Here is a 27,959-nt window from a genome sequence, read left to right as displayed (position 1 = left end):
ATGAACCGCAGTCCTGACCTACTCCCAAGGTCATGCTGGGGAAACCACTCTGGCCCCAGCACCAGGCCTCCCTGGCTGTTCTCTCCACAGCAGAGTGAAAACAGCCCCAGCGTGACCTACCCCCTGACACTGTGCTGGGGCCATGGCTCTTTTTTGTGCCCTGGCTTCCAGCAGTCACACTGCTGCTGTGTCACAGCTGGGGAAAAAAGCTGCAGCTGTGGTTCCAGCTACAACCCCTCCCTGCTCCTGCTAGGCCAGGGCTGGGGAAGAAAGCCCCAGCTCTGGCTCTGACCCCACATTCCCTGCTGCTGCTCTGCTGGGGCCAAGGAGAAAAGCTGTGTGCACCCCCGCCCCTCACTGCCACTGTGCCAGGGAAAAAAAGTCAAGCTTGCCTACCAAAAAGCTGTATGTGATGTGATCTTTGAATCGCTCTTTTATTAATGCAAACCTTTTTCTTCATTTTCCAAAAATACAAACATTTGTATAAACCATATATATTTTCTTTTTATTTTCCAAACAGCACAAACCCCCTCCCCGCCCCCCAAAAAAACCCCAACAACCTTACTTCACTTGAATACCTGAGCAATGCTGGGTCAATTTGCTAGTTTTACAATAAGCACAAGCAATCTGGTGGATTTCAGTGTGGAGTACTTCATGTGCTAAATCAGCTGGGGATGTGCATAAATGGACTTGGGCCTCAGAAAGGAATGAAGGGCCTGTAAGACAGTTCCCTTAGGACATCTTTCACTTGTGATGGGATGGCAGAATCTCCACCTGGCTTGTTACAAAAACAATCAGATATTTTCTCCTAATGTAGTTTGTTTGCTATTGTTTATTTGCCTTTTGCATTTCTCTGTTATGTGGCTTAGTATAACAGTTAAAAAAATACAAGCCCTATTACATAACCGAAGACAGAAATCCAATATTTTAAAAGATTTGCAGAGACATCTTTATTTAAGCTGCTAGTACTAAAGATATTAAAGCAAAGTTTTAAAGTATCCATTATTCTTAACTTCATCTGAACCAGGCTACTATGAAAATCTGTTAGGATGCCCTGCAGAAAAGATACTTATCACTAAATTAATGCACAGTATATCATTGTTGGATAATAACGAACTTTGCTCTTGTGTTTGCATAAAGGAAAGGATGCTTTCCATAAATTGCAACAAAAAAAATTAAAACTTGTGCAAAGGCAATGCACTCACCCTGCAGGCACTTGATAGGTTTGAACCCCAGCATTTTGCACTTAGAAGAGACTTGTTTTGGAATCAAGAAGCTTCAGACAATCAAAATCAGAAATACAGTCCAGGCTCCTCATCTGTGTCCTTGGAGGATTCACATACAGAGTTAAACTCATTCCAAAGACAAACTTTTAATTGGTATGGGATAAAGAATGAAGGAATCAGTTTAATTAAGTTAGATCTGCAATCATGTAACCATGTTTAAGACAAGGGCTTTGAGCTCAATGGCTGTACATGTTGATTTTGGCCTTAGGGTTAGTAGACTCAGCGCTGGTCTAAGGAATAAAACAACAGAGGCAGAGAGGTTTCTGCCAAGCATGGGCAATTGGGAAATGCTGTTCTACAGTAGAGTGGAATAGCAGATCAGAGGGACATCATGTTCTGAAGTACTGGTCTGAACAACTGAGTAGATGGACTAAGCTGTCCAACGGTGCCCATATTAGACTAAAGGTAAAAGACACAGTTGACGAGGATATTGCTATTTCAGTAGTAACAGCTGGTATCTGACCCAACTTGATGATGGGTCACATCCCATGGACGAGATGGGCCAGCACCACAGTACTGGAGCTAAGTCCAGCTTTGCTTGGATGACTTTACAAGGATCTGCACATCCTATCGCATTGGTTATGGTCAGGTCTGTGCTATCACACCTGAAACTGGAGTTTATTCAACCTGCTATGCAGCACAAAAGCAGAATGATGATTTATTCCAGGTTGTGGCAGTAAATATGATCGTTGTACACCTGCCTATTGGATTCCTCAAAGGTCTCGTCACAGAATGGGCAATTCAGAAAGTGGGTTCGCATGTGGTCTTCATACTGAGATGGCCCAATGTCATCAGGAAAGACCTTATTACACAGGGAGCACTTCTTCAGAGAGGGCTGAAAGGTGAACACAAAACAATGAAATGCATATTGCTGCACTAGCAATAAAAAGGAGAAAGAGCGGAGGAGGAAGGGAGATCAGAATTAATCAGTTACAGGGCAGGTTGTTCTGGTTTCTAATACTCCACAGGGCTTCAAATGTCTCCATGCCTCAGTGACTGGCACCAAGAGTCTAAACACTTCTCAGATCTGCTTTTGCTTTCCATTCTACCCACCATGTGTCCATTTCTCCATTAATGAAATACAGCATCTGGCTGCAATGCTGATGCTACCTGTGGCTGCATTTGAGTCCCCTCTCTCCTGCTCAGCATAATTAACTTCCCCTGCTAATTCTGAAACACGCAGGGCTCCATTCCGCTGTCTGGGAAGGCAGAGCCTACTAACTTGACAAGAGCTATGGCTCCAGAGCTCAGTTAGACTTCTGCCTTCATACCACTAAGCAAAATCCACAAGCAAGCCACTTCATTTACCGTATTCACTGCATTTGTCTCCGGGGATTCTGAAAAAGAACAGAAAATGGAAGTCTTAACCACAGCCAAAAGTAAACAGTTTGATACAGTATTAATAAAGAGAATCAAGAGTAACAGGAAGCAGCAGATCTAGCTCTGAGACTGGAAGGAACCTCCACATTTAAGCTTTTGGCATACTGGGCCTGGCTACATTGTGACTGGTCCAACTGGTTTTCTCTTTTGGCAGAAAGAGAGCACAGTGCTAAGCACTTATGGCAGCTATCAGATGTGACATGTTACTGGAGCTGCCAGGGCACCTCCTGACCACACTGGAGACAGCACAGCCATGCTGCTGACAGCTTCTTTTCTACAAGCCTCCAAATGAAGAGGGATGACAATGCATTTAGACCTTGCCACCATGTGTGGAGGGGGAGGTCTCTCTTCCCAACAAAAAGTAAATGAATTCAGGAGTTCTGGGGAGGAAAAACAGATTTTCACCTTCTGTCTCCCACTGGTGCTGAAGACGGAAGTGGATTTTAAGGGTGTGGGGGCTAGGATGTTGGTAGCTCCCAATCCCATTTGTTCTTAATTCATCTTTTAAATTCTAGCCCAGTTCCTTGCTCAAGATTCTCCTGCTTGGGAGCAGTCAGAATGTGACTAGATGGAACCCATCCCATTTGGTCCCCTGGGAGCCTCTACACAGAGCACCAAGTAACTCACTGCAGTATGGGTTCCCAAACACAAGGTCTGAACTTCCTGGAGCATGAGACGGAACAGCAACAGGAGCAGAATAATTCTGGCTCTCTGACAGGTGCCTCAGCAGTTCAATGTTCTCTTGTTTCAGTCTCTGCAAATGGACAGAAGAGTAGAATGATATTCCAGCAACTCAAGGGGATCATTTCACAGCAAATTCATATATTATTATTGCACTGATTGTTATTCCTCTCACCTGAGCCTATTCAAGAGCCTAACTAGTCTTATTCTTAGTTTTCCTTGATATTTAACATGGATTTCCACTGCTACAGAATAATCCCATTATTACTTGTCCTATCACCAGTGGGCATGGAGAACAGTTGATCACTGTCCTCTTTATAACAGCCCTTAACTATTTAAACTATTATCAAGTTTCTCCTTAAATGTCTTCTCAAGATTAAACATGAACAGACTTTTTTTTTTAAAATAACGTATCCCACATAGGCCAGGTTTTCTCAACCTTTTATCACTTCTGTTGTGCTCTCGAGATCATCCACGTTTTTCCTGAAGTGTAGCACCCAGAATCCCTTAAACTCTATGACCAGCCCACGGTTATTCAATTAGTGGCAAAGCTCTGAACAGAACTTGGGAGCTATTCTTTAGCTGAAAACTCCCTGAAAAGCCTCTGTGTGGTTTGTCTGCAAACACACTGAGGACCACTGAATGCAATGGGGCAGTTAGGCCAATGCTGAGAGCATCTGAAAAAAAAAAAAAAGTTACCCACCCTTTGTCATCCAGTTGCATTTTGATAAATTTTCTTAAATTTTCTTCCACTGTTTCCTTGTCAAGTGGTGCCTCTTAAATCATTTTCTCACAAGTCTCTATTTCATAACAAATGCTCACTATTATGAGCTCTTTTAATAAGCCTCAGCAAAACCTCCTACAGCTGATTGTTCAACCACCCTGCCTAACTCTGGAGAACTCCAGCTTGTGTTCAGTGACATCACTAATGAAGACCTGTCTGGGCTATGAAGTTAGTAGTGCTAGTGCAAGTTTTTTTTACCACATTCTCTTCATCAATTTCATCCTTCTTCTGCTGAAGAATCTGAAACAAATGGTTCTTCTCCTCGATTTCTTTTGTTAGCTCATGCCTTTGAGGCTGTTAAGGAAAAGCAATAGTTTGTTAGCTTTGTGAAACAAAAGCTGTGAGTGCATCAGAGATTGCTCATTTACCATTTGTTTCCTGCATTTGGCTATGCGTGATTCATCACTAGATCAACCTTGCCTTTCAACATGAACCTGACCATACCATATCTAACCAACCTAAGTCAGCCCTGTTTCCAGTATAAACCACTCATGACCTGCATTTCCCTCTTTACAAATATGGTGGTACTGTGAGTGATGCTTTCTACACTCTCTGGCTTCCTATCTTCTTTGGATGGAAGTCTCCACCACTTTAAACAATAACCCTGCCTTATTCATACCTTTCTTACTGCTCAGGTTGAACTACCGCAATTCAACATACCTAGGCTCATGCATACCTAGGTCTTCAGCACTTAGGAGTCTTCAGATGGTTCAGATCACCACAGTGTATCTCCTCAGCAACAATTCTACTGTGAACTAAGGTTAACAATCAACAAGGATTATCCTGGAGCCTCCCCAAACCAAAGATTAATCTTGCATTAAAGATTATCACATGATGGAGCTTCTAGGAACAATCCACACAAAACTGTCAAGGCTGTGAGTGCATCAAACCTGCTCTCTGCTTCCTATGTTGGCTTCCCAGAGAATAGCAAGTCAAATTTGAGATTTTGGGTCTCTCTCATCCTCAGGGTGCTCAGTGGCCTCAGCTGGGGGTATCTAAAAAGACCACCTCAAACTCCTAGCTCACGATCACAGTCAAAAACTTAATTCCTAAGGCAAAATGGACTGTTCCACAAGAGTAACAGTTTGTGCGTGTAGGAACCAGAGCTTCCCAAGGGCTGGCCAGAGCTTGTGGAACAAACTCCCCCAGGATTACGGACCACCACGAATCTCAGCCCCTTTCACTCTAAGTGCAAGGCCCATTTCTTTGACATGACTTTTCTAACCCACCAGCTATATTCCCTTCATGACAAAAAAAAAAAAGGTGATGCAATGTTCCATTCTCCTGTATTCCCAGGAAGACTTTACAATACTAGCCCTCCCTAAATCCCAGCAACACACTGTCCCTTTGTATAACCACAGATTTTATCCTACCACTTTTCACTCTGCTCTACACTCGCCACATCCACCTAAAGGAAGACATGGCACCTGCTTATGTTGCACACAAAGAGCCTTGCTGGACTCTGTCCCTTTCAGATACTCCACACACTGTTCCAGCTTCACTTCCTGCTCCTTCTGCATAGGACCACTGTGAGTAGCTCCCACCCATGCCAGGTGGCCTAGTGGCTAGGCCCCCTTGCCAGGGCCTAGGGGTGTGGGTCTTCAGCCCACAACCTAGAGGCTGAAGGATAAATTTGGGGTGTGGCACCGAGAATCTAGTTTCCTTCTGACAGGAGAAGAGTTCCCTGGGGAGGGGTTCCCCACCTTGTGCTGGGGGAGTGTTCGGAGGCTCTGCCTGCCACTGGCTGACCCAGTGGCAGCTCCAGCTCAAGCTCTGCTTGCCTCAGAGCCAGCCCCTGCCTCTTGACCAGTCAGCCCTGAACTTGGCTAGCTTCCTTCCTTTTATGCTCCTCCAGGCCTGACACTGGCTGCAGGTGAACCAGGGTGGAGCTGATTGGGCAAACAGGCTCTGTTTAACCCCTGTGCTGCCTGGCCTTCCTCTCAGACCCTTACAACCACATATTTCAGCGTTATATATATCAGTGAGCAGGAGACACATATAAATAACAAAACACCAAAGAGAAGGGAAGATGGAAAAGGCAATGGAGCATACACACAGTCTGTCAGCTCATCCTCTGCAGAAAAGAGAGGCCTCCCACTGTTTCTGGATTTCTTCGGTAATTTAAACCCTGTCTGCTCCAAGTGCATCTGTTTGTAGTCACTTCTATTAAATGGCTTTGCCAAAATTAAGATACTATAGGGACAACAGAGAAGAGTTAAGGGTATTGTTGTTCCTCCATCAAGCAGTAGCAGATGTACAAGCTTTGTAACTCAGCTTCCCACTGGAGCATAAATCAGTGATACAAACTCTTGAGGGTATTCCTGGTATGACTTATTTTACTGACATGTATACACCATTCCTAGGACCCAGGTGGTAAACAGAAAACAGACAATCCTCTTTCAGAAATCTCAGCCAGACACAAATCCCTAGCTCCCTGCGTGCAAATCTGACCAAAGGATTGGCACTAGTTAGAGAACGTATGGCAGAAAGCAAATTCTCTTGCTGCTTGCAACAACTCTTCCAAAGAAACTGAATCACAACAACCAACCATACAGGTGTATTCCCACCTCTGAGAAGACTGAAAACTGGTGGGCAAACTAAGGCTGGGACTATACTGCAAAAATAACTTTGAAGATGAGCATCTACACACACCCTCCTTCCAAGTTAAACTTCAAAGTAGGGCACTACTCCATTCCCAGGAATGGAGTAAGGACTTCAAAGTTGGGCTCCGTACTTGGAAGTTAACTTCAAAATAAGGGAAAATGTGCGTAGACTCTCTGCAGGCTACTTCAAAGTGGTGCCTAACTTCGAAGTTAGTTCCTAGTGTACACACACCCTAAGAAAGTACTCCTGGAAGACTGAGTGTAACAGTACCACCTGGCAGGTCCTGCTCTAACAGGAGCAATCCCTTCCCCTGCATCTCCTAATTATGCTGAAGCTTCCATAAAACGTGGAGTACCTTTGCCAGCTCACTGTTAAGGGCTGCTCTGTATCCCTCCACCCCAGTTCTCTCCAGCCATACCTTTATCTGGGAAGGGTCTACCTGATCACTCAAAATGGTGCATAACTGACGATTCTCCTCCTTCAAGTGTTCTAACTGCTCAGTCTTGTCATGGTCCAGCTGAACTAGGTGTTCCACTTCCTTCTGTTGATTCAACACCTGGGACTGAGGTGAAACAAAAGTGGATGAAGGCCAGAGTCCAAAAGTTCGTACTGAAAATAGCTTGGCAAAGTCTTACTAAGCCATTGAACTCTATTCCACACCCCACCCTATTTACATGGCTGTTAGAGATGACTTGCATAACTGCACAGGTAAATACCTTCAAGTGTTGACCTAATTCGTTGTGGAACAAATAGCTGGGATCCCATTCAGTTTCTGATTAGATATTTTTGGAACCCAAATGAAACTTTTGAAAAAGCATCAATCTGAAGAAAAGAAAGATGATTCTTTGGCTCATCAGTTCTATTTCTGGCTCTGTCACTGATACTGTGATATTGCTCCTTAGTCAAGTCACTCAATCGCTCTTTCCCTATTTGTAAAACAGCTTTAATAATGTTAGACCTGGCCAATTTTTTTTGACTCAACTGTTTTCCATCAAATACCAAGTCAGTGAAATTGGGATGTTTCACAGGAACTATACTGGCTTTGATGAAATTTTTGTTGGAAAGGTTTGTCAGGACCAGGATGGCATTTCTGGCCAGGAGGAAGGGAAAGCTATGTAGCCTGCTGGGTAGAGGTTCTGTAATCCAGTGGTTCAGACATTGGCCTGAGCCTCCCATGTTCCTGGCAGAACTATTAGGATACACAGAATTGGTCTCTCCTTTTCCTTCTGATGCATAGTAACACATTTTTGAAGTGCTTCATGGCATGGAGTTGTCTGTTTTCTGGCTGGCCCTACCACTTACCTACCCCATAAGACTTTTGGGAGAATATACCCTTCAACATGCATAAATTCCTTAGAGATTCTCCAGTAGGACAAGATAGGGACTATAGAGTTTTTATGCTCAGGAAGGCTGACAGCCTCACTGGGCCCCAGGCAAGGTGTGGAGAGGGTGAGCTCCATGTTTCCAGAAGGGTGGGACCTTGGGCAGAAGGGGTAGGGCCAGGTAAAGACAGCCCTCAGTTACACTTGGACAGCAGTGTGCCACCCCCACCTACAGGCCTCAGCACTGCTGAACATGCCGTGCAGCTATCCAGAGGTGGCCAGGAGTCCTGGACCCTTTTGAACTGCCAGATCGTGGGGCAGTTACCCCCTGTGCTCTCCCACCCCTCGTTGACAGGCCTCTTTTTGGTAAATCTAACGTGGGTGCAGAGGGGATACATTTTGGGGAAGAGATGTAAAAACTGCAAGGATTCGTGAATGCTCTGTCTTTTCCAGAAACAACATTGTGTTCGGAGCTTCCTGGAACTCAGACTGTCACATTGTAGGTTCACATTTTCCTAAGGATCCCATGGAATCCCTAGGAACAGCTCAGATGCCATTCTAATTTTCCAGAGGCAGCTCTGTTCCCAGACAGACACAAGCTGAGTCCAACACACACTGCAGAAACTGAGATAGACTATACGTTGCCTACCTGCAGCTGGTCCATGCGATCCAGGGTAGTTTTCAGTCTGCTTTCCAGCTGTTCCTTTTCAGATGACACTTCTTGGTTATGTTCTTTGAGTCTGCTCAGAGCAAACCAAACAGTAACATTTTCCACTGCGCTTGGCCTTGCAAAATTGCGCACAGCACCTGCCCATGGTAAGCCACACACATATCCTTCATTTCTAAATCTAATCAGAAACTTAGCTTGTCTCAGGCAGGTTCAAATGAAGCAACCCTAAATATCAAAGTCCTGTTTCCTTGCTCAAACCTTTAAAAGAAATTACCAGAGATCCTATGAATCATGGATCTGTTTCACAGATCTGTGGCAGCTTTCCTCTCAACTGCCACAGACAGCTGAGCACCTATAAATCCATGGACTTATTCCAAGTCAGTTTTGCTCAGTCACTCTCTCACACTTACGTTTGCCTGAGGGCTTGTAACGCCAAACCTAGGACAAAACCCCAAGGGTCTGCTCATACTGTCACTTGCAGGGTTTGTCTTGCGCATGTACAGGCATTGGCTTTCATCAGGATGAAACAGAAGAGGAAACCCAACCCACTGTGCCTGGTAGCTTCCAGGAACTCCCATTTGCAGGCATTTGGTAAACACACTCACTGCTGCAGCTCTCTGTCTCTGCAGCCATTCTGCTCCATCAGCTGCTTGTTCTCCTCTCTCAGGAAATTTGCTTGCAGCCCCAATTTCTCACAGCTGCTGCTCAGAGACTCCAGTCCCTTCTGCAGCTCCTGAGTGCGGGAAGGTAAATGGGAGTCAACCCATGGAAATAGCCATGATTTTTGCTCCCTACTGTATCTGCACATCCCTTTCAATGCAGCAACCTCTGACAAGGCAAGCCCTCTGGAAGGCAAGATTTTTTTTTCTTCTTTCTCTTCTCTCTCATGTATTCAGCTCCAATTTTGCTTAAATGGGGCCTGGGACAAAAGAGGAGTAGGAAGGAGCAGTAATAGGAAAATCAGATCCAGAGCTGGATTTTGTGGTTTTGGGACAGGCCTATGGAATAATTTTGGAGCACTTCCCTTTCCCAAATGTAACCAAGTCCAATCCATAATTGCCACACTGCTCTGCACAGCGTCAGCCTTGGGATTTGGCAGAAGGCTGGAGAGCCCATTTTTGGAGATGTGCCCACAAGTGCTCTTTGCACACAGAATATGTGTCCAACAGAGAACTATATCTAAATCTTTGGAACTCACCTTCCGCCTGCTACAGAAGTGAAGCCAGCGGCTGCGCCCTTTCCACCCTCAGGATTAGTTTGCATTTTCAAGGCTGTACATCAGGAAAAAGCCTTGAGATTTATTGTTTATTTTCACAATGGAAGTGGAGATTCTCCATTGTACTGAAGGTTCCCCCTGAATTGGGAAGGCGCTGCAGTTGCTTACATTTCTCTAAGGCTAAAGCTTTGATTCTATCTTATCCTCATATCTCCACCTTCTTTGGTCTCTACCTTTTTCCTCCTCCATGTCAGCCCAGGTTCCAGCTCTTCTAGCATTTTACCTGATTTTCTTTTTGCAGTTTTACATTCTGTTCCCTAGCTGAAGCCAGATTCATCTGGCTAGAGCTCATCTCTCCAGCCTGTAGCTCCTGAGTTCTCTGTAGCTCCAAATTCCTAGTTTGCAAGAAACAGACTTCTCCCTCTAGCTCCTTCATCTTCTCCTGGAAACACAGAATGAGACTGTATTAGCCTGAGCTATTAGTCACAGGGCCTCTGAATTCCTGCATTCTTTCTTGTCTGTACCTGTGCCAGACGGAGCTCCTCTTGCAGACTCAAGTTTTGCTTCTGGAGACAAAGGCAGCTTTCCTTCAGTTCTTGGTTTTCCTTAAGTAAGTCCTTGTTTTGTTGCTCAATCTCCTCCACTTCCCCCTGGCAAACAACACAGACTTGTTTAATAAGAATGCAGTGTAGTGGTGAGCAAAGAAACATCAGCCCTGCAGAAAACCACAGTGTTCTTCCCTACCTCTTCGCCACCACCCAAGACTAGACTTCCTTTTCAGTGTCCTGGTGTTGCCAGGGCATATCCAACCAGAGCTCAAAATCAAGATCCAAAATACAGCACATACCAGGCCTCTTAGGCACTCAGTGCCCCCCCACCCCGCAAGGTCATTGGGAGCAGAGGGTCTCCTGCCTCTTGCAGGATCAGACCCACGGATTGACTGCTCTGCACAATCATTAACTTCAAACAGCCAGATGAGTTCTTGATACAAATGAGCACATGTTGGCTATCGAGTTGCACCCTTGCTCATTTGCTGGCACAGCATGACCTGCTGCCACAGCTGCACTTCCATCCCAACCCCACAGGAATGGTCTAACTTCTACTTTTTGGGGCTGCCAGGAGCAGCGCCTACTGAGGTTCTGGAAAACCTCTAACAGCCCTCCCACAGCCTAAGGGTGGGAGCCGTGGGACTTAACCAGCAAGACACTTTGGGGGTGAGCAAATGGAAAATTAGTGACAGAAGTAAGTCACAGGGTCAAAAGCCAGGATTCAGAAGGGGCACCAAGCAGAGCACCCCAGACTGTTACTACTGCTCCTCAAAGGTCCCCAGATGCAGCTCAGAGGAATGCTGCCTGCAGTGGCCCCTCAGTCACAAAGCACCTTCCTGTTCAGCTTCCTGGAAGAGTGGACAGCCATCTTGGCCTGCACCAGGATGAGGCTGACGAGGAGCCCTTGTGAGCTTGGGGGACTGCAAGACAAGGTGGCCATAGTTCAAGAGGTGTGGGGAAACTGCAGTCCGAACTTAAGGAGAAGGTTCTGGAAGAGATGGAAAAGGGGCAGCAACCTGGTGCATTCAATGCAGGTGTGCAGCAGGGTCTCCTTGCCACTGTTGAAAGGGCAGGTGGTGGAAAAGGCCATGATCATGCCAGATACATGCCCATCCTCAAGCCTCCATAAAGAAGCAGCAGATTAAACAACAACAAAGGGTCCTGTGGCACCTTAGAGACTAACAAAAGAAGTTTTGAGCATGAGCTTTCATGAGCACAGACTCATGATGAAGTGAGTCTGTGCTCACGATCATGAGTCTGTGCTCACGAAAGCTCATGCTCAAAGCTTTTCTGTTAGTCTGTAAGGTGCCACAGGACCCTTTGTTGCTGTTACAGATCCAGACTAACACGGCTACCCCTCCGATATAGATTAAACAAGGAGCTCAGGAGATCAGAATCCTTCTGCTGAGCCCAATAGCTTGGGTCAGACCAGAGCTGTCTAATGTCCAGCCTACATGCCATTTCATCCGGCCCTCAGACTTTGATCCCAGAGTCCACACTGCATGGATGGGATGTGCAGAGATGAGAACAGGATTACTTCCCTGTATGCTGTGAACCCTCTACTGCAGGCCAGTCAGGTCCAAATGAGATAGTTAACACGCAGCACACTGGTACGCTTGACAAATGTGAGTCCCAGCTCAGTGCCCTAATAACTAGGCCAAACAAGAAATTGAACGAAAGATAAGGGCATGAAAAGGTAGGAGGAGAGAGGGAACATACCTGAGTTGTAACCACCAGGATATCATCTTCGGCCTCTGCCCGGAACTGGAAAGGTACACTGGCTCCCCGGACCATTCCCTCCTGGTCCACGTAACAGAACTGGTAATATTCGTCATCTTTTGGCAGGTAATAGGCTTAAAAACAAAAGTCCGGCATAGGGCTGTTTTTAATTACTCAGGTCCCTTATCAACCATACAGCACAGAAAGTCCAGCTCCAGGAGACCAAGACCACAGAATGTAAAGCCGCATTCACCTCATGTTGCAGGTGAGGAGGAGAAATCCAGCCCACCATGATTCTCTGGTCTGCCAATGTCATGCACCCCAGTGCGACTCTCAGGCATGCTCACTTCCTGCCGCTCCCCCATGTGCCACTCCAAGCTGTTGGCTGCTGGGGCCTGTGTGTGTGTGTTGGGGGGGGCACATCCCAGGGGGAGTGGGGAGGGGTTGTCTCCGTGCCCCAGCACAATTCTTGTAGCTCCCATTGGCTGAAAACTGGCCAATTGGAGCTGCCTGGGTGGTGCTTGCAGTTGCATGCAGAATGTGGTAACCCTCCTCAAGGGGAGCACCATGTAGAGATGCACAGGCTGGGCCAAGCAGCCGGCCACTCTGTGCTGCCTGAGGGTTCCACTGGGTCCCTGGGTGGCAGCTGCCTACAGTAAGCACCTACCAACCAGGGCCTGTACCTGGCACCCCATCCCTTCCCACACCCAAACTCCCTGCTGCAGGTTACAACCCAAACCCTCTGTAACCCCTCTTGAATCCCTGCCCTTGGTCAGAGTCCTGTCCTGCATCCAAACCCCCACCTATGTACTGCACCCCAAACCCCTAAGAGCTTCCTCCTGTAGCCAACTTCTATTCCAGATCCCACATTGCCTCCATTAATATCACAGAAAAGTGCAGCACTTGATCACTTCAAAAATTAATGCCATACAGGGCCAGGTAATCACTGACTGACTCCCTGTGGAATCATGTATAGCAGTAAAACACTGATACTTTGCAGGGCTAGAAATGACTCTCCAAGGGGCAGGTTACTGAGCCCCTATCATCTAAATAACATAGATGGTCAAACATGGCTCAGCACAATATCTGCAAAGGGGATTCTCCCCAGGGCTTTTGCTGCACTGATAACTGTTGAAGAAGAGGCCAAAGGACAGCATGTGACAAACAGCTGTGTCTCCATGTTAGCAGTCAGAACTGCATTGATAGTGCATTTGGGAGAGAGAAAACCTTTGAGAAAAACTTGGGGGCTATAATTTTGAGGTGACCTTATAGCTGCAGTTCCTTGAATAAAGTTTCCCAAAGTATGGGACAATACTGCTATTTACCAGGTGTGCAGCGTCAGCTGGCAACTGGAGTTTAGACCAGTTTGGAACATGACTCTTTTTGTATGTGTGTGCGCATGCACGCATGCGTGCGTGTGAGTGCACATGTGTATGCGTGTGCGCACCGCAGTCCCCTTCCCAACTGACCTTTAAATTGAATTTGCTGCTGTTTAACAGACTCGCTGCTCAGGTCACTCGGCAAAGGAGCCCACATGAAGGTGTAATATTCACGGGTCGTTTTCCATCCCACCTGCAATAGCAAGATAATTACACAGTATCAGACAACTTATGTTTCTCTGGTGGCAATCACACAGGCAAAACTGTAAGTTGGGCTATATGCCTGCACTAAGCCATAAGAACCCCCTTACACACCTACACCAGCTACCCAATTTCGGCTCCATGCTCCTGGAAGTAAGCAGGGCTATTTGCCTGCTTACTTTCTCATTGGAGTGAAAAAGAGGGAAGGAACAGTGAACGAGAGTCAGGGTGGATAAAAATAAATTATTTATTTTTTTTTTATTTTTCAAAAGATCAATAAAATACTAAAGTGATTTCGCTTAAAAATAGGTCATAATTAAATCTCATCCCAATCATGCTAACATACACATACAGTCTCATAAAAATGAATTAATGGCTGTTGTCTGCCCAGCCTATCTACCGATTCTTGTTTCTTGAAAGTTCTGGACTTTCAGTCTCTCAGCAGACTAAAGGGACATGTGCAAAAGGAGACACAGGCTGGATGGGATTGGTTTTGTTCTGCACTTATGTGGTGGTGAACCTTGGTCAAGCACAGCAGAGCAGTTACAACATTTTTTTTAAAGATAGAGAAAAATATGCGTGAAAGGATGGAGGCAGCATAGACAGGAACAGTGGAGTGGACCGGAAAGCAAAAGGGAATGGGACTTCCTACAAAATTAAGTACACTCAAATCACCATCAGTTTTAGCTTTTTTGATCATTTGGAATCAGATGTGCATGCTCGCTGAAAAAATTGTAAATGATTTCAAGTAGTTGTTGCCCTCAGTTAATCATTTCTGATTTTTGTTTCAGCAGCCCATTTAAACATAAGAGGCTTAGACCCACAGTGTCCAATATGTTCGCTACTCTCCACACGCGGCGAATAGGACAATGTGTTGTGGTGAATTCATGCATGCCTAACTCATAAGAAATAAAATATATACACCTATCTCATAGAACTCGAAGGGACCGCGAGAGGTCATTGAGTCCAGTCCCCTGCCCTTTTGGCAGGACCAAGCACCACTCCTTCTCCCCACAATCTATTTGCCCCAGATCCCTAAATGGCCTCCTCAAGGATTGAACTCACAACCCGGGTTTAGCAGACCATTGCTCTAATCACTGAGCTTCGAATTTGTAACATATGCTCAAGAAAATTAGCACAGGCTCTCACCCAGACAAGGCAGCCTGTCAGCCAGCAAAGAACCCCTGAGGGCACGGACACCACCTGCGCTGAAAGGGAGCACTGCAGAGCATGGTAAGGATGGGAGTTTGGTATCATACCCTCTAAGGCGTGGGAGTAGTGCCATGTCATTCTCAGCTGCACTAGGGTCTGTGTGTATATGTGTGGTTATTACAGGCTATGCAGGCTTCAAAGTCTTTCCAGAGTTAGCATTTCTTTGCTGCAATGAGTCGTGTTGCTGTATTTGTGCCTGTGATTATTAAATCAGCTCACAGTTTCCTGTGAATTCAAAGGCCAGAAGGTATTTATTTTTATAATATTAGTTAATCAATTTTGTATAATGTAATGTGGCGAATATGGAAAGGTGACAAGTATGAGTGTGGTGAGATTTCAATTCCTGTTGGAGACTGCTGCTTTAAGTCAATCCACCTTGAAGGAGCTCTGAAGTAGGAAGAGCTTTGAGAACAGAGGTGGACACAGAGCACAACACCAAGCCTATTTTGCATTGGCCCTAGGAAACAGCATAAGTTAGGTTCTCCCTCAAGGTGCTCTAAGTACAACCTACACTCAGGCTGGCCCCTCAGCAATTCCATAATATGGGAAGAACAGTGGTGACGAAATGCCAATTTAACCTCCCCCTACTCTGTTCCTACTCCAAGTGCACAAATGGAACAATACTGAGCATCAGGTCCCACACCTCTTGATGCATATAGACACTACAATACCCAAGCTCAGCACTAAAAAGTAGCTGCTACTTTGTTCTCCCAAAGACTTCACCTCCCCCATAAGGATCAAGCAAGAAATAACTAGAAATGCTCCCTCCTTTCTGTGTGTGGCCACTTTCCAATGGAGGGTGGCTAATGGTTCAGTGCATACACTTACCCGGAAAATGCCCACCCAGTCCTTTCCGCGAGGAGTGATGTGCTGTGTGAGGGTATAATAGCAGGTTATATCTCCTCCAGGGACATAAAACTTTTCCACATTATTAAAGATAACCTGGGAGAAGTGGCAGTTGTCCAAGAACACAGCAGAAGTTGGAGGTTCATCTAAGGTCTCATCCATGATGAGGTTCTGTGAGAGGATAAGAACAAAAGCGAAGTTTAAGACTAATCTTTGCAGCTGGTGGTGCTGGGATGTGAGAGAATCCTGAGATCTCATCTAGACCATTCTTAGCACCTGAGGCCTGTCAGCATGATAAATGCAAGGCACGTATGCCAGTGAGAAGCAAATCCCATTGTTTCCTATTGTTTCATTACCAATTCCACGATAAGGCTTTAACATCAAATCCCAACATTTAACCTATCATTTTCATCTTTGTGACTCAAAAGGGAGACTGATACCTCAGTGTTAGGCTTGGCAGAATTCAATTTGTATTTATTTATTTATAATTTTGACAGATATCAATGTTTAATTCTTAAGCTTTTTATTATCATCTAGTTAAATTTTCACAGTTGCAAGAAACTTTGGGTATTTAAGGACAAGAGACCTTAAGATTCAAAAAGTTAAAACTTTGTAACCATTAAAAAACAAACTGTCAGCATTACATATCAAAATATACAAAAGAAATATCTTCATAGCAAACTGTAAGAAGTTCTCAAGAAACATCTCAGTTTGCATAGCTGTAAATTTCAAATATAGATGATAAAAATATTTTACTGGATTTGTGTGTACAGTAAAATTGATGTGTACTGACATTTACTAATAAAAACTGAATCCTTCCAAGCCTATTCACTCCGCACACGACCCATGCAACATAATTCCTGTTCCTTAGTCCACAGTAGTTCTCTCTTAAGGGTCTCACCTCTTAGGATATAACATTTGCTATTAGAAACTACCTTAGAAAAGTTGCCAGCTGGTTCTGCGTGTTAAAACAAACACATTGCATAGCAGCACCATCAACAAATAGCATTGGAACACTTGCCTGACTATTCAGGAACCTTTTAAATGGGCTGTTGCAAGTTCAAAAAACAAATTATGTAAGGTTACCTGTAGACAGTACAAAACTACTGACCCTGCAGCTGTTGATAAAACTGTATCCAAACTACCAAGAGCAGAGATAATGTCAGAGCCACCAAACATTCAGCAAACTAAATATATGTCTTACCATCATGCCCTAGAGGCAGCCAAACACATCATGCTCTGGCAAACTGCCAAGGGGAGAGATTCCTTGCCCAGAAAACCCTGCTGCAAATCCAGAACTAGCTAACTCCTGGAACAGAAAGCAGGAGCCTCCCAGCTGATCTTATCTGCAGCTGGAGGAAATAGGATCAGACACCATCTCAGATAAAATCCCCAGAAGGTCTGAGACTGTGTTACAGCCACTGCCAGCAGTTCCACGTGGAAGTGACCTCCGACCAGAAAGCTGATTTTCTGTGATCACTTGAAAGGTGGTCAGCTGCATTTGATGCCAACCAAAACTTCCCAGTAGACTCCTGGGGCAGGTCTAGATAGAAACATGGCAAATGTAGCCTTAAGTGGCAATGGTATAGATGTCAGTTCTCAGAAAACTGAAGTTCTGGAGAACAGTTCTGAAGCAAGGGGTAAATTCTATGGCAAATTCCACAATCCACACAAGTGTCTGCTTTTGTTTTATATTTATTAATATCTTTGCCTCTCTCTTGTTTCTTCCAAAAACATGCCTTACAAATATTAACTGATTAAACTTCACCACCCTTCTACATGACAAATATTATTATCCCCATTTTACAGATAAGGAAACTGAGGAATGGAACATTTAAATGACTTGCCTCAGCTCAAATAGCAAATCAGCGACAGAATTTGGAAGAGTCCTGAATCCCATCTCTCCCATTCTAATTTCTAAGCCCACACACTGCTTACATCATTCCACAGCTCCTCTGATACAATTCTGACTGTCCACTCATTTTAATCAACAGAAAAATCATGAATTAAGGAGAGGAAGAGGAGGAAAATGGACACAGGGGAGGGAGGAAAGGATAAGGAGGGGAGGGAAAAATGGATGGGGTGACAATGCAATGAAGTCCAACTCCTACCACTCATTCCTTGAGCTGCTCATAAAGCATGAGCAGAGAGAGCAGAAGGAAAAGAGGGAAGAAAAAAAACAGGGCTGCTCCTTATGCAAGGGCCACTGACAGCTGCACCTTACGGAATGCTAATGAGTAACTTGGTGCTGCAGACTGTGAAATGAACTAATGAGATATTATTACATCTTGCACCCAGTGAGGAGTTCCCCTTTTTTACAATCTATCTCAGAAGCCATTTTCAATTCTACCATATAAACACCAGAGATCCTAAGACAGGCTTGTGTATGAGAACTTTTTGCTAGAACTATATGAAACCTTGAACTCCCCTTACCACATAACATGAGGTTATTTAACTGCTGTGATTAGCAAAGTCACTTAATTGCTATGAGCAGAAAGGTTAGGTCTGCACTCGCACTCACAGGCACTAATTAACTGAAGTTGAGGAGAATTTGGGTCTCTCCAAAATAGCCATATTTAGAGATCTGGCGACACATAATAAATAACTGGATTCAAGGAAAAGAGGAGGACAGGTGGTCTCGTGGCTAAAACAAAGGGCTCAGGACATCAGGATTCAATTCTTAGTTCTGCCATAGAATTCTGATGGGACATTGGGCAAGTCACTGACTCCTTTTGTCACTCAGCTCCCTGTTGCAGGAAGAAATCAATACGAACTTAGAAAATGGAATCACAAGTATCTAAACCACAGCAGATAGAAGGAGCAGAACCAAGCTCTTCAAGGAACCCTTCTACCTAGCAGGGGTGATTGCTGAACAACTTAAAACAATCACTCTCCATGGTGCCAACAATGAATAAATAATGCCAGGGCACCCAGTCAGGGAGTCCAGATCCAGGAGAAAAGAAAATAGCAAGAATTATCCAGTCAATGAAGTCAGTGCCCAATGCAAGCCTCTCTGCTCCTCTGATGATCAAATGCTCTGTAAAGTCCTCTGAGATCCTTGAATGAAAGCATCTGCATAAGGACAAACACCATCATTCGGATACATCAGTTCCTCTCTCCCTCCCATCTTCTCTGACAGATGATTCGCCACTTCCCCCCCCAAGAATTACTGTAAAAAGTCTCAGAGGTTTAGTAGTGTTAAGTCTGCAACTTCTCAAATAACAAGCAGTCTTGTAGCACTTTAGAGACCAACAAATTTATTAAGTCATAAGCTTTTGTGGGTAAAATCCACCATTTCAGATGGGATGACTGTGGTCCTAAAGATGACTAGTTAGATGAATTACTGTCTGGAGAGAAACAGTAAACTCAAGCCTAAAAGCCCCTTGCTAGCAGTGCTAGCAGCAACTCGTCACTCTGAAGCAGGGGTAAGCCAATAGGTGGACCAGGGGCCAAATCCAAACCACCAAATGCTTTTGAACTGACCGGAAATCTTTTTATTTGTTCGTATTATACTTTCATTACTTTATCTGGAGTCTGGATCTTGACTACATCTCCATCAAGAAACGTGGACCTTGACAAAAATAAGTGACTACTCAGAGTCTGCAGTATTAGTCTTAACACTACAAAGGAGGCCAGTTTCTCTATGACATCCTTGACTGCTGTTTACACGTCATCCCCATTTTTTCCACTTAAATCCCTACGCTGGCTTGCAGATCGCTTTGGTAGCATACACAGCCTCCTCATTCTCACCATAAGAGCTTTTCACAGTTCTACCCCACATATATTTCACCCCACTCACTATTCCCCTGTGCATGCAGGCAGAGATACGACAATGGAAAGACAGAGGTAGAGAGGGCAAAATGTGTGTCCTCTGTTTAGTGGCACCCCCTGAAGCTATTTGTCCTTATGGGATTGCAGTAACAGAGAAGGTTAAGTCTGGCCCTGCTCAGCCCCAATGTGCCATCTGTATAGTAAGGAGGAGAAACTGCACAGGAATGATTAATTTGGACCAGTGAACTCTCCACTCTGCCAACTCAACATGCATTGACACACATCACTTCCTTTCCCCATGAGTGGAATATCCTTCCTGATCCTGGGTGCCATGCAAATTCACATGACCCACTTTTTTCATCATTCAGAGATACTACCATATCAGAGCAGACCAATGGTCCATTTAGCTTCCAGCATGGCCAGTAGCAGTTGCTTCACATAAATGACCAAGAAACACGGCTTAGGGCAGGTATGAACGGAACCGCCATCTGGGAAATTTCCCCCTGCTAAAGCAAATGGACTGTATCCTTTCCCTTTTTTGCTAACCAATGTTACCATGGATGGATGTTCTCCATAGTCATATAAACGGATAATCACCTTGTGATGCCTTCTGAGCTCTTGACCTCAGCCATACCTTGGGGCAGTGAGTTCCACAGACTGATTATGCATGTGTTAAAAACCCTTATTTCCATTTATCGAATTTAAAGTTTAATTCCTTAATAGTTCAGAATTATGAACGAGGGTAACAGGCTGCTCCCATGTTACCTTATCGCTATAGCCCTTTATCTTATGTAACCCTTTTTCACTCTTCTGTTCTCCAGTACTATAAACACTGCTCCCTTCTACCCAGACTCCTTGTTTCCAATGATGTGGGGCACATGCAGAATTGCCACCTTACCGAGATCACCAAATTCAGCCATCACAACTCCAAGTAAACCCAGGGACACTTAACACATCCCTCTGTGTTGCTGTGCACTGTCACACGTGACAGGGAGAGGCTGTAACATGTCAGACGGGGTCCCTCAAGAGATTATTGGGGCGGATGAGGGGAAGAGCCTCAGAAAATCTCAGAGGGGGACAAGACCTCCAAAGACCTGCCTCTTTCCACACTGGGTACCTGGGGAGGCGTGGGGGGATGTGCCATACATCCGGCCTTGCTGGCTGCACAGGGGGAGGTTTTGGGGAACCGAATCAAGTAGGGGCCAGAGGGTGCAGGGGGATGGAAGAGGAAAGCAGGTGGTGGGGATTTGGGGTCAAACTCCACCATCAGAGGGACAATTTGTGAGTGGAGATCTTCCAATGGGGTCCATCCCGGGGCCAGGCTTGTGGGGCACTGCCCCCCAGCGACTGCTTGTAGAGGGGTGAGGTTCCCCCCCACCTCCCGCGGCCAGGCCCTGGAGGGTGCCCCCAAGTGGCACCGCCCCGTCTCGCCTCCAGGGCAGGGAAACGAAAGTGAAAGTGGCATCGCGGCTACGCAGGCGGAGAACACACGGCCCCGCCCTACCCCCAACCCGCTCTCCGCAGGGCAGGTGGGGCTCATACACCCCAGGAGCGGGGAGGAACGTCCACCCCGCGGACTCGCTCACCGCAGGACAACGTCTCCCTCTCCCAGCCTCACGGACCCCGCAGCGACGGAGGAGACACCGTCAGAGGAAGACGGAACTAACAAACCCCACCCTCAGTTCCGCCCGGAATTGTTTTAGTGGGTCATCGCCCCTCGAAGAGCATGCTGGGAATTGTAGTTCCGCGGCTCCTGGAGCGAGCCTTTGTCCCATTAGTCCCTATCTATCTCCGGCCCGTTCCTGCATCAGTGGGACGTGCTGTGGGACGCGGAGTGGGGGACACTGTCTATGCGTCTTGTTCATGAGGACTGGGGAGGTCTACAAGGAGACTTCTTGGAGATCATGGACTGGCCACTTTAAAAAGTTTGGGGCTATCAGAACGTGGAAGATGCTGTGGCTAAAGCCCAGGGTCCAAAGGATCCAAGGGGAGGGACAGACCACTGGTCTCTATAGCAAGGAGAGGGGACCGCTAGGAAGTACTTCACGCACCCTCCTCCTCCTGTGCATTCAGAGTGAAGAGACAACTTTCTCTCTCACAATGGGGGACAGAGATATACAGTCCTGCCAACAGATATGAAGTGTGGAGAGCACATTTAGAAAGCTGCTATGCTGCCAACTCTTGTGGTATTTTTTGTTTTTAGTAAAGCTCCAGCTTCTGGAACCATGTGATTTTGAGTATCTCTGCTTACTTTTTCCTTTCAAATATGGGTTTCTAGCCTGTATGATTATGGACAAAACTTGAAAACAGGGATTTTAGGTGTTCAAATACCAGATAGCAAACTAAAAGACCTCAAACATCATCATTTAAAACCTCAAAATTGTAAAGCTTTTTTTACAATTTTAGGGGAGGCTTACAAAAGACTTTTTTAATGCTTCAGGTTGGCAATACTGAAATTGTCTTAGGTATAGGGAATATCATGTCCAAAGTTTACAGAGAATGAAGGACAGAATGCATTAAAGGGTAAGACCAAGACAGGGAGAAGGCTGACTGGTGCTCTGGCATGTTATTAGTAGATGATGTCAATGGGTTTAACTTGTTCAGGAAAACAAAGTCTGAGCTGCAGCTAGAGACTGGAACTGTCCAGCCCTTGAAAGCAAGAAACATAACAATGAAGAAGAAAAAAAAACAGATATCAGGATTCATTGACGGTTAATGTGGTAAGAGCGATAGGATGGAACACCATTTAAAATAAATGTGGATCTCCCAAGCCGAGGGGCTCACCCACTTTGCACTGCTGCAATAGCATACCACGCTGGCATTACTTGCCTTGGGATGTTGCTGTGGATTTTCAGTGCTAGGAGAATTTTAGGGTCCTTGATGTTAAGAGGAAGAATTGACAGGATGTGAATTATCTTAATCATTTAAGTGGGCAGTGGAAAGGATGACAAGTATTAGAGGGATAGCCAAGTTAGTCTGTATTTTCAAAAACAAGAAGTCCTGTGGCACCTTACAGACTAACAGATATTTTGGAGCATAAGCTTTCATGGGCAAAACAGGTCTCTGTCCATGAAAGCTTATGCTCCAAAATATCTGTTAGTCTGTAAGGTTCCACAGGACTTCTTGTTGTACTGGAAAGAGCGGTACTCCTCCTATTGCTCAAGCGGATGGCTCCACCCACTGGCTAGTTTGCAGATTGACAGATAGTTATCACAGACAACATGGACCATAAACCTGACTAAAAGAGGATGTGGAATTTGCTGTTTTATTGTGTTTTTATTCAGTGTCTAAAGCCCCTAAGCCTTTTGTTTGTCAGCACTTGTTTAACTCAAGACAGGATAAAGTACTGAACAGAGAATAACATTATTTAGTGGTTGAAGTTTTCTGTAGAGCAACCCCAATAATTCATCATGTCTCTTTATTCTGCTAAAATGGTTGAGCTCCAGCTCACTTACCTTTCTCCTGTAGCTGCCGTTTCCCTCCTTGCAGACTGTACTCATGTGGGGAAAGGTCACTGTGATGGGGTTCTGGGGTCCCCCAAGCTCTGCACCCTGTCCACAGGCAGGAGAGTCTCTCACTCAGCAGGAAAACAGCAGGTTTATTAGCTGACAGGACACAGCATTGTACAGAGGAGTCAGTACAGCAGGCAGAGACAGCCAGTTCAATCCATGTTGAGGAGACGAGGCCCCGAGGGGCCCCCAGAGCCGGGGCCTTGCCCCCTCCTTTGTCTCTTTCTCCCTTAGCCCAGACTAACTGCTTCCAACTCCCAGTTCCAATTTAAACCCCTTAGGCTCCACCTCCTCCTTTGTCTGCAGTACAAAGGTGTTACCTGGTCGTCAGGGTTACCCTCAGCAGGAGCCTCACACCGTTTGTGAGTCACACACACACACACACAGAGGTATCCCCCACTCCATCACAGTCACAGAGTACAGGAGAGATCTATAATATTCAGGACCCTCACAGGTCATTACCTGTGTGAATGACATAAATTACTTTCGTGAAAACGTTATACGTATGTAAGGTTTGCTTTTCACCTTACTAATATACCGCTGCAACATTGAACTTATCTTTCTCGGAGGTCTCTAAGAAGGGTGCAAAAATGACACGAGAGTTTTTCAGGACCTCGTTATAGCGCCAGGAGTACTGCATTTTACAACAGAGATCTTCTTCCAGCTGTTGATGCAGGTGTTTGAGTTGCAAATATTAATCAAACAAAGAGAAAAAACCCAAGGGGGTGTTCTAAACAGTCCACGAAATGAACCCCATAATTATCGAGGCGACCTACAAACGGGGAACACGGGCTTGGGACATCCGTGCTTGTTCATGATGTAGAAATCAGACATCAGTTGAAAACCTGCTAAAGGCCTGGGAAGAACAATTAAAACTATAAACCCATCTCTCCCGCCACCCCCCGTCACAGCCTCGTCACGTGACCGCCGCCGCTTCCCCGGCCATGTTGCTATGATCGACAGGCCTGGAGGGGCAAAGAGCAAGAGGGTCTCTCTAGCTTCCACCCAGCTCCAACTCTATGGTCTTTGGGAGGTCGTCAGGCAAACTTCCAATCAGACGGCAGAGAAGACCCAAAGAAACCAATCAGAAGCTGGGAATGTGATCACATCCTCCCTCTGTCACGCACGCTGAAGGTCCCGGATTTGGGTAGGCGGGGACTTATCCACGGCGACCAATAGGGAGAGCACGTTCTGTCCCATGAGGCAACAGGGCTGCGCACATGGCGTCACGGCAGCCAATGGGAGTGGAGGACGCTGAGGTGCCGGGCAAGGTGAATGGTGGTGGGCGGGGTCTTGCTCTCCTGGCTTAGGAGCTTTAGGGCTGCTGGCGTGCGCTCCACTGGGGTTACTGCGCGTCGGTGAGTGTCCGGGAGCGTCCCTTCTCCGCCGACCTGCGGGTCGTGGCTGAGGCAGTTTGCGGGGGGAGGCAGAGAGGGGTGAGCTGGGGGTTGTGGAGGGGAAAGGGGTAACTCCCTTAACTGCTTTCTTGCGCTCTGCCCCACTTCTTAGTGTGTGTCTGGGTTATGGCAACGGACCATAACAACTGGTATTGGCAGGAAAACTCCTGCCACTTGCCTCTGCTAGAAGTGATACTTTCGGCTCCACCCCGCAAAAAACTCACCTGGGCCTGCTCATATGTCAATATTCAGCTTGGCCTGACCCTGCTAGACCTTTTAAACGGATTAGCTTTAAATCTTTACTCTCTAGTTCAGCTGTTAGTTTATTCTTCCCACCTTGGTTTTCCTCAGTTGGACGTCAGTGGCTCATTCATTCTGCTCCATCTGTGTGGTTCCCTCTCTTGTTTCTGAGGGATTGACTCAAATCCTTTGGTCAGTGTCTGTTTGAAGCCAGCCTTTTCCTTTGTGTGGTTTGCAACTGAAACTCAGCAAAACTCTTTTGTGAGTCTGTGTCTGAAGGATCCTAAGTAAAACTAACTAACTTCAAGAGAAAGTGAGACCGAGTTATAACTGAAGCAGAATAAGGGGAAAGTAGCAGGATAAGGATAAGGCACAGTAGCTAAAAAAATGTTGCATGTAGTTCTCCTGAGGAGTATATGGTGTCCTGATATGTATTCTGCTGTAAAGAGTAACATGAGTTTTGGTATGGTCTGTTCCTTCTCAATTACTTTTGCTTTCTTCTCACTAGATCATTCAAAATGCAGACCCCTGTGGCTCTCCTGGCTTCCTCAGCCCTGGTAAGCATGTTTGAGGGGGAGTAATGGCAGGAGGTGGCAATACAGTTAGGATAAAAAATGAAAGCATTTCTGTTTAGTGCTATAAGCAAAATGCTGCCCCAGATACTCTTCTACTTGTGGTGTTTGTTAGGGCAGATAACTTTCATGCCAGACTCCTTGACTGGGGGGAAAAACATCTGTGGCATTGGTGGAGAGAGGGTGGATATCTTCAGTCTCAATAGGGTTGCATTATTATATGAAGACAGAGGCTGTAAAGATAGCCTGTTGTGATTAAGCATACCTTCATTCCTGATAAAATTTCTTCCCAGTTATAAATCCTTCAAAGTGTATGATACTGATATAAAACTAAAATATAGTGGTACTAATCATGCTTCAGTAGTGACTTCTTAGACTGTAGGCTATTAATAACTAGCTTGAATCCCTGACAAAACTTGAAAGACATGTCAGTGGAGTTGAGGGTGACTCTTAATTCTTGTTCCTAATACAGTCTGTCCAAAAATGACGACTGTTTCCATTGTGAGGTAAATTCAATGTCTGTCTTTCACTCCAGTTCCGCTGCTGTTCTAGGGCTCTGGCAAGGCCGGTTTCCATATCTGTACTGAACAGGCCTGAGACTCAGATTGTACAGGTAAGACTAAAGAAAATTATTCCTAGCTGCTGAAATTTGGTCTCTTTCTGACTTTTTTGGATGAAATATCTCCTTGTCATGGTTAGATTTGGCACTCCTTTCTAGCTGAGTGCATGTGGCTTTTGACAGTGAGACATTCTTTGTCTTCCATGTCTGGCTCAGGTTACCAGCTCAAATTGATGGTGTGTACAGAGAGGGAAAGAAGAAGCCTGTACATAAAGAGAATAGCTAGAGATTGCACTATGGGTTGGAGTCAGTGTTCACTGTAAGATGAGCCCTTGGGCAGCAATGCAGGAGGAATTCAAATGCTGTTTAGCTGATCAGCAGAGTGCCCACAGCCAGCAGCATGTGTTTCTACTAGTGTTGCACATCCCCATATGCCTAGGTGCACATGACAATATATAATAGTATTCAGCTAAAATCATGTCACTATTTGGCTTCTTTCCACAGCCCTCTGGTGCTTCTCATCTACAGCTGGCTCACCGGCAGTTCCAAACAAGTGCTACCTCTAGGGATATTGATACTGCTGCGAAGTTCATTGGTGCAGGTGCTGCCACTGTTGGGGTGGCTGGTTCAGGAGCAGGTATCGGGACAGTGTTTGGCAGCTTGATCATTGGCTATGCCAGGTAAGCAAGATACTAACTTCAACTTCACTTCTCTGTTCCAGCAGTCAGTGTTGTAGGCTCTCTTTGTAAATATTCAGCATTAGATGTTACTCTGTGGGAAAAGGATATTGAGACTGACCATAGCAAACAGAATACTAGGAGGGGAGTAAGATTAGAAATGTAACTTTTCCAGATACTGAAGTACTATTTATAGTGAGGATCTTGTATTTTCATAGCTGCTTTTATCCAGGCAGATACTACAGGCATTAAAAATTTAATTGCCAGTTAATACATGCTAAGAAATCACTTTGTCCACCTCTGCAGTAGAAAGTGACTTATTCACATAGCTAAACCACTGCATTACATAGTTTGACAGGATGTAAAGAATATCAATAACTGCTTCACTCTTTCAACATGTTTACAGCTGTTCTACAGAACTCAGCTGCTGCCTTCACCAAAAGGGTGAAATCCCACTAATGATTAAGGCATTGCTGCTTGATAAAAAAAATTCCATGCAGACCAGCCTACAGGGGCTTAGTGGATTGGTAGAGGCTAAGAAGTCAGGGGATTGCTTGAACTAGTTTGGCTTTCTCTGCTTCAACTTAATGCATGTTTGTGTTCTGATCATCCTAGTGCCATATCTACTCCTGTGGGATCCTGCCTTCAGAAGGCATAACTTTACTATGGAATCCTGTGGCTTGTCTGAGACTACACTTAGCTCCTCATGAAACAAATTTGTGTTTTTCTTACTTTAGGAATCTATATTTAATGTGTCCCATACAGGAATCCTTCTCTCAAGCAGCAGCTCTTCTCCTATGCCATCCTGGGCTTTGCCCTGTCTGAGGCCATGGGACTCTTCTGTTTGATGGTGGCATTCCTCATCCTGTTTGCTATGTGACAGCCCCTGGGCCAACTCATGGCGTCCATCACACTGCGTCCTCTCCGGTTTGAGTCTGCCTCCTTCACCAGAGCGTTCCAGATTTACAATTAAACAAAAGCTTTTTCTCCTAATAAACTGGTTTCCTAGTCCTCCTTTCTCACACTCCACATGGTAAATACTAAGACAAATCTATGGTGAAAACTGGCCAAATACATATAAATGACTGTGAAAAGACCTTTTTTTAAATATAGTGACTTCTGTGCCCTAGTGTTTAGCGAGCTTGGAGGTTTCTCTTTGCATGGTTGGAATGTCTTTGTGCACATGGTCATATATCATAACTAAGACTCCGCAGTTGCATTTTCCGTAGGCAACTCCTGGACTAAATGAGTGAAAACTAACTTAATACAGTGAGCCTTGTCCTATAGCTTCCTGTCTTACACAAGCCTAGTATGTCTTTCTTTTTGAGGAAACTGTTTAGTAAGCATCGGTGTGGTAAGATGAAGAGTTAAGACCACATAACATTG

General features: G+C 45.4%; 2 protein-coding genes across 5 annotated transcripts; one reads left to right on the top strand and one right to left on the bottom strand.

Moving 5' to 3' along the window:
* Positions 1–501: 501 nt before the first annotated feature.
* CALCOCO2 (calcium binding and coiled-coil domain 2) lies at positions 502–24,031 on the bottom strand. 3 transcript variants are annotated; one of them, XM_074979132.1, is made up of 14 exons: positions 23,591–24,031; positions 23,075–23,224; positions 15,831–16,019; positions 13,680–13,782; positions 12,211–12,344; positions 10,468–10,593; positions 10,227–10,385; positions 9,333–9,460; positions 8,707–8,797; positions 7,175–7,297; positions 4,330–4,425; positions 3,294–3,420; positions 2,595–2,623; positions 502–2,121 (listed from the first exon to the last, which is right to left on the bottom strand). In XM_074979132.1, the coding sequence occupies exons 2-14, from the start codon at positions 23,117–23,119 to the stop codon at positions 1,945–1,947; spliced, it is 1,527 nt and encodes a 508-aa protein (XP_074835233.1). In that variant the 5' UTR covers positions 23,120–23,224; positions 23,591–24,031; the 3' UTR covers positions 502–1,944. The 3 variants fall into 3 exon arrangements, with proteins under 3 accessions (XP_074835233.1, XP_074835235.1, XP_074835236.1); XM_074979134.1 differs by having other exon boundaries at positions 23,654–24,031; XM_074979135.1 differs by lacking the exons at positions 23,075–23,224; positions 23,591–24,031 and adding an exon at positions 21,206–21,265.
* Positions 24,032–24,376: 345 nt separating this feature from the next.
* On the top strand, positions 24,377–27,570 carry ATP5MC1 (ATP synthase membrane subunit c locus 1). 2 transcript variants are annotated; one of them, XM_074979008.1, is made up of 5 exons: positions 24,377–24,486; positions 25,274–25,322; positions 25,873–25,950; positions 26,401–26,576; positions 27,339–27,570. In XM_074979008.1, the coding sequence occupies exons 1-5, from the start codon at positions 24,404–24,406 to the stop codon at positions 27,451–27,453; spliced, it is 501 nt and encodes a 166-aa protein (XP_074835109.1). In that variant the 5' UTR covers positions 24,377–24,403; the 3' UTR covers positions 27,454–27,570. The 2 variants fall into 2 exon arrangements, with proteins under 2 accessions (XP_074835109.1, XP_074835110.1); XM_074979009.1 differs by lacking the exon at positions 24,377–24,486 and adding an exon at positions 24,544–24,564.
* Positions 27,571–27,959: the final 389 nt, after the last annotated feature.

The sequence above is a fragment of the Carettochelys insculpta genome, chromosome 28 (genome assembly GCF_033958435.1).
Source record: "Carettochelys insculpta isolate YL-2023 chromosome 28, ASM3395843v1, whole genome shotgun sequence".
In the NCBI taxonomy this organism is placed as follows: Eukaryota; Metazoa; Chordata; order Testudines; family Carettochelyidae; genus Carettochelys; species Carettochelys insculpta.
Note: the sequence above shows the minus strand (reverse complement) of the source record. Positions and strands in the feature narration are given on the sequence as shown.

What these genes read in the sequence shown, in the direction of transcription:
- CALCOCO2 (XM_074979132.1), bottom strand. Translation starts at nt 23,119, where the DNA reads ATGAGTACAGTCTGCAAGGAGGGAAACGGCAGCTACAGGAGAAAG. An exon ending in AAATTGATGAAGAGAATGTG is followed by an intron (nt 3,421 to 4,329) that starts GTAAAAAAAACT and finishes GTCCATTTGCAG; the next exon opens with AGACTGAAACAAGAGAACAT. An exon ending in AGACAAATGCAGTGAATACG is followed by an intron (nt 2,122 to 2,594) that starts GTAAATGAAGTG and finishes TTCACCTTTCAG; the next exon opens with CCCTCTCTGAAGAAGTGCTC.
- ATP5MC1 (XM_074979008.1), top strand. Translation starts at nt 24,404, where the DNA reads ATGGTGGTGGGCGGGGTCTTGCTCTCCTGGCTTAGGAGCTTTAGGGCT. An exon ending in ACTGGGGTTACTGCGCGTCG is followed by an intron (nt 24,487 to 25,273) that starts GTGAGTGTCCGG and finishes TCTTCTCACTAG; the next exon opens with ATCATTCAAAATGCAGACCC. An exon ending in TTGATCATTGGCTATGCCAG is followed by an intron (nt 26,577 to 27,338) that starts GTAAGCAAGATA and finishes TGTCCCATACAG; the next exon opens with GAATCCTTCTCTCAAGCAGC.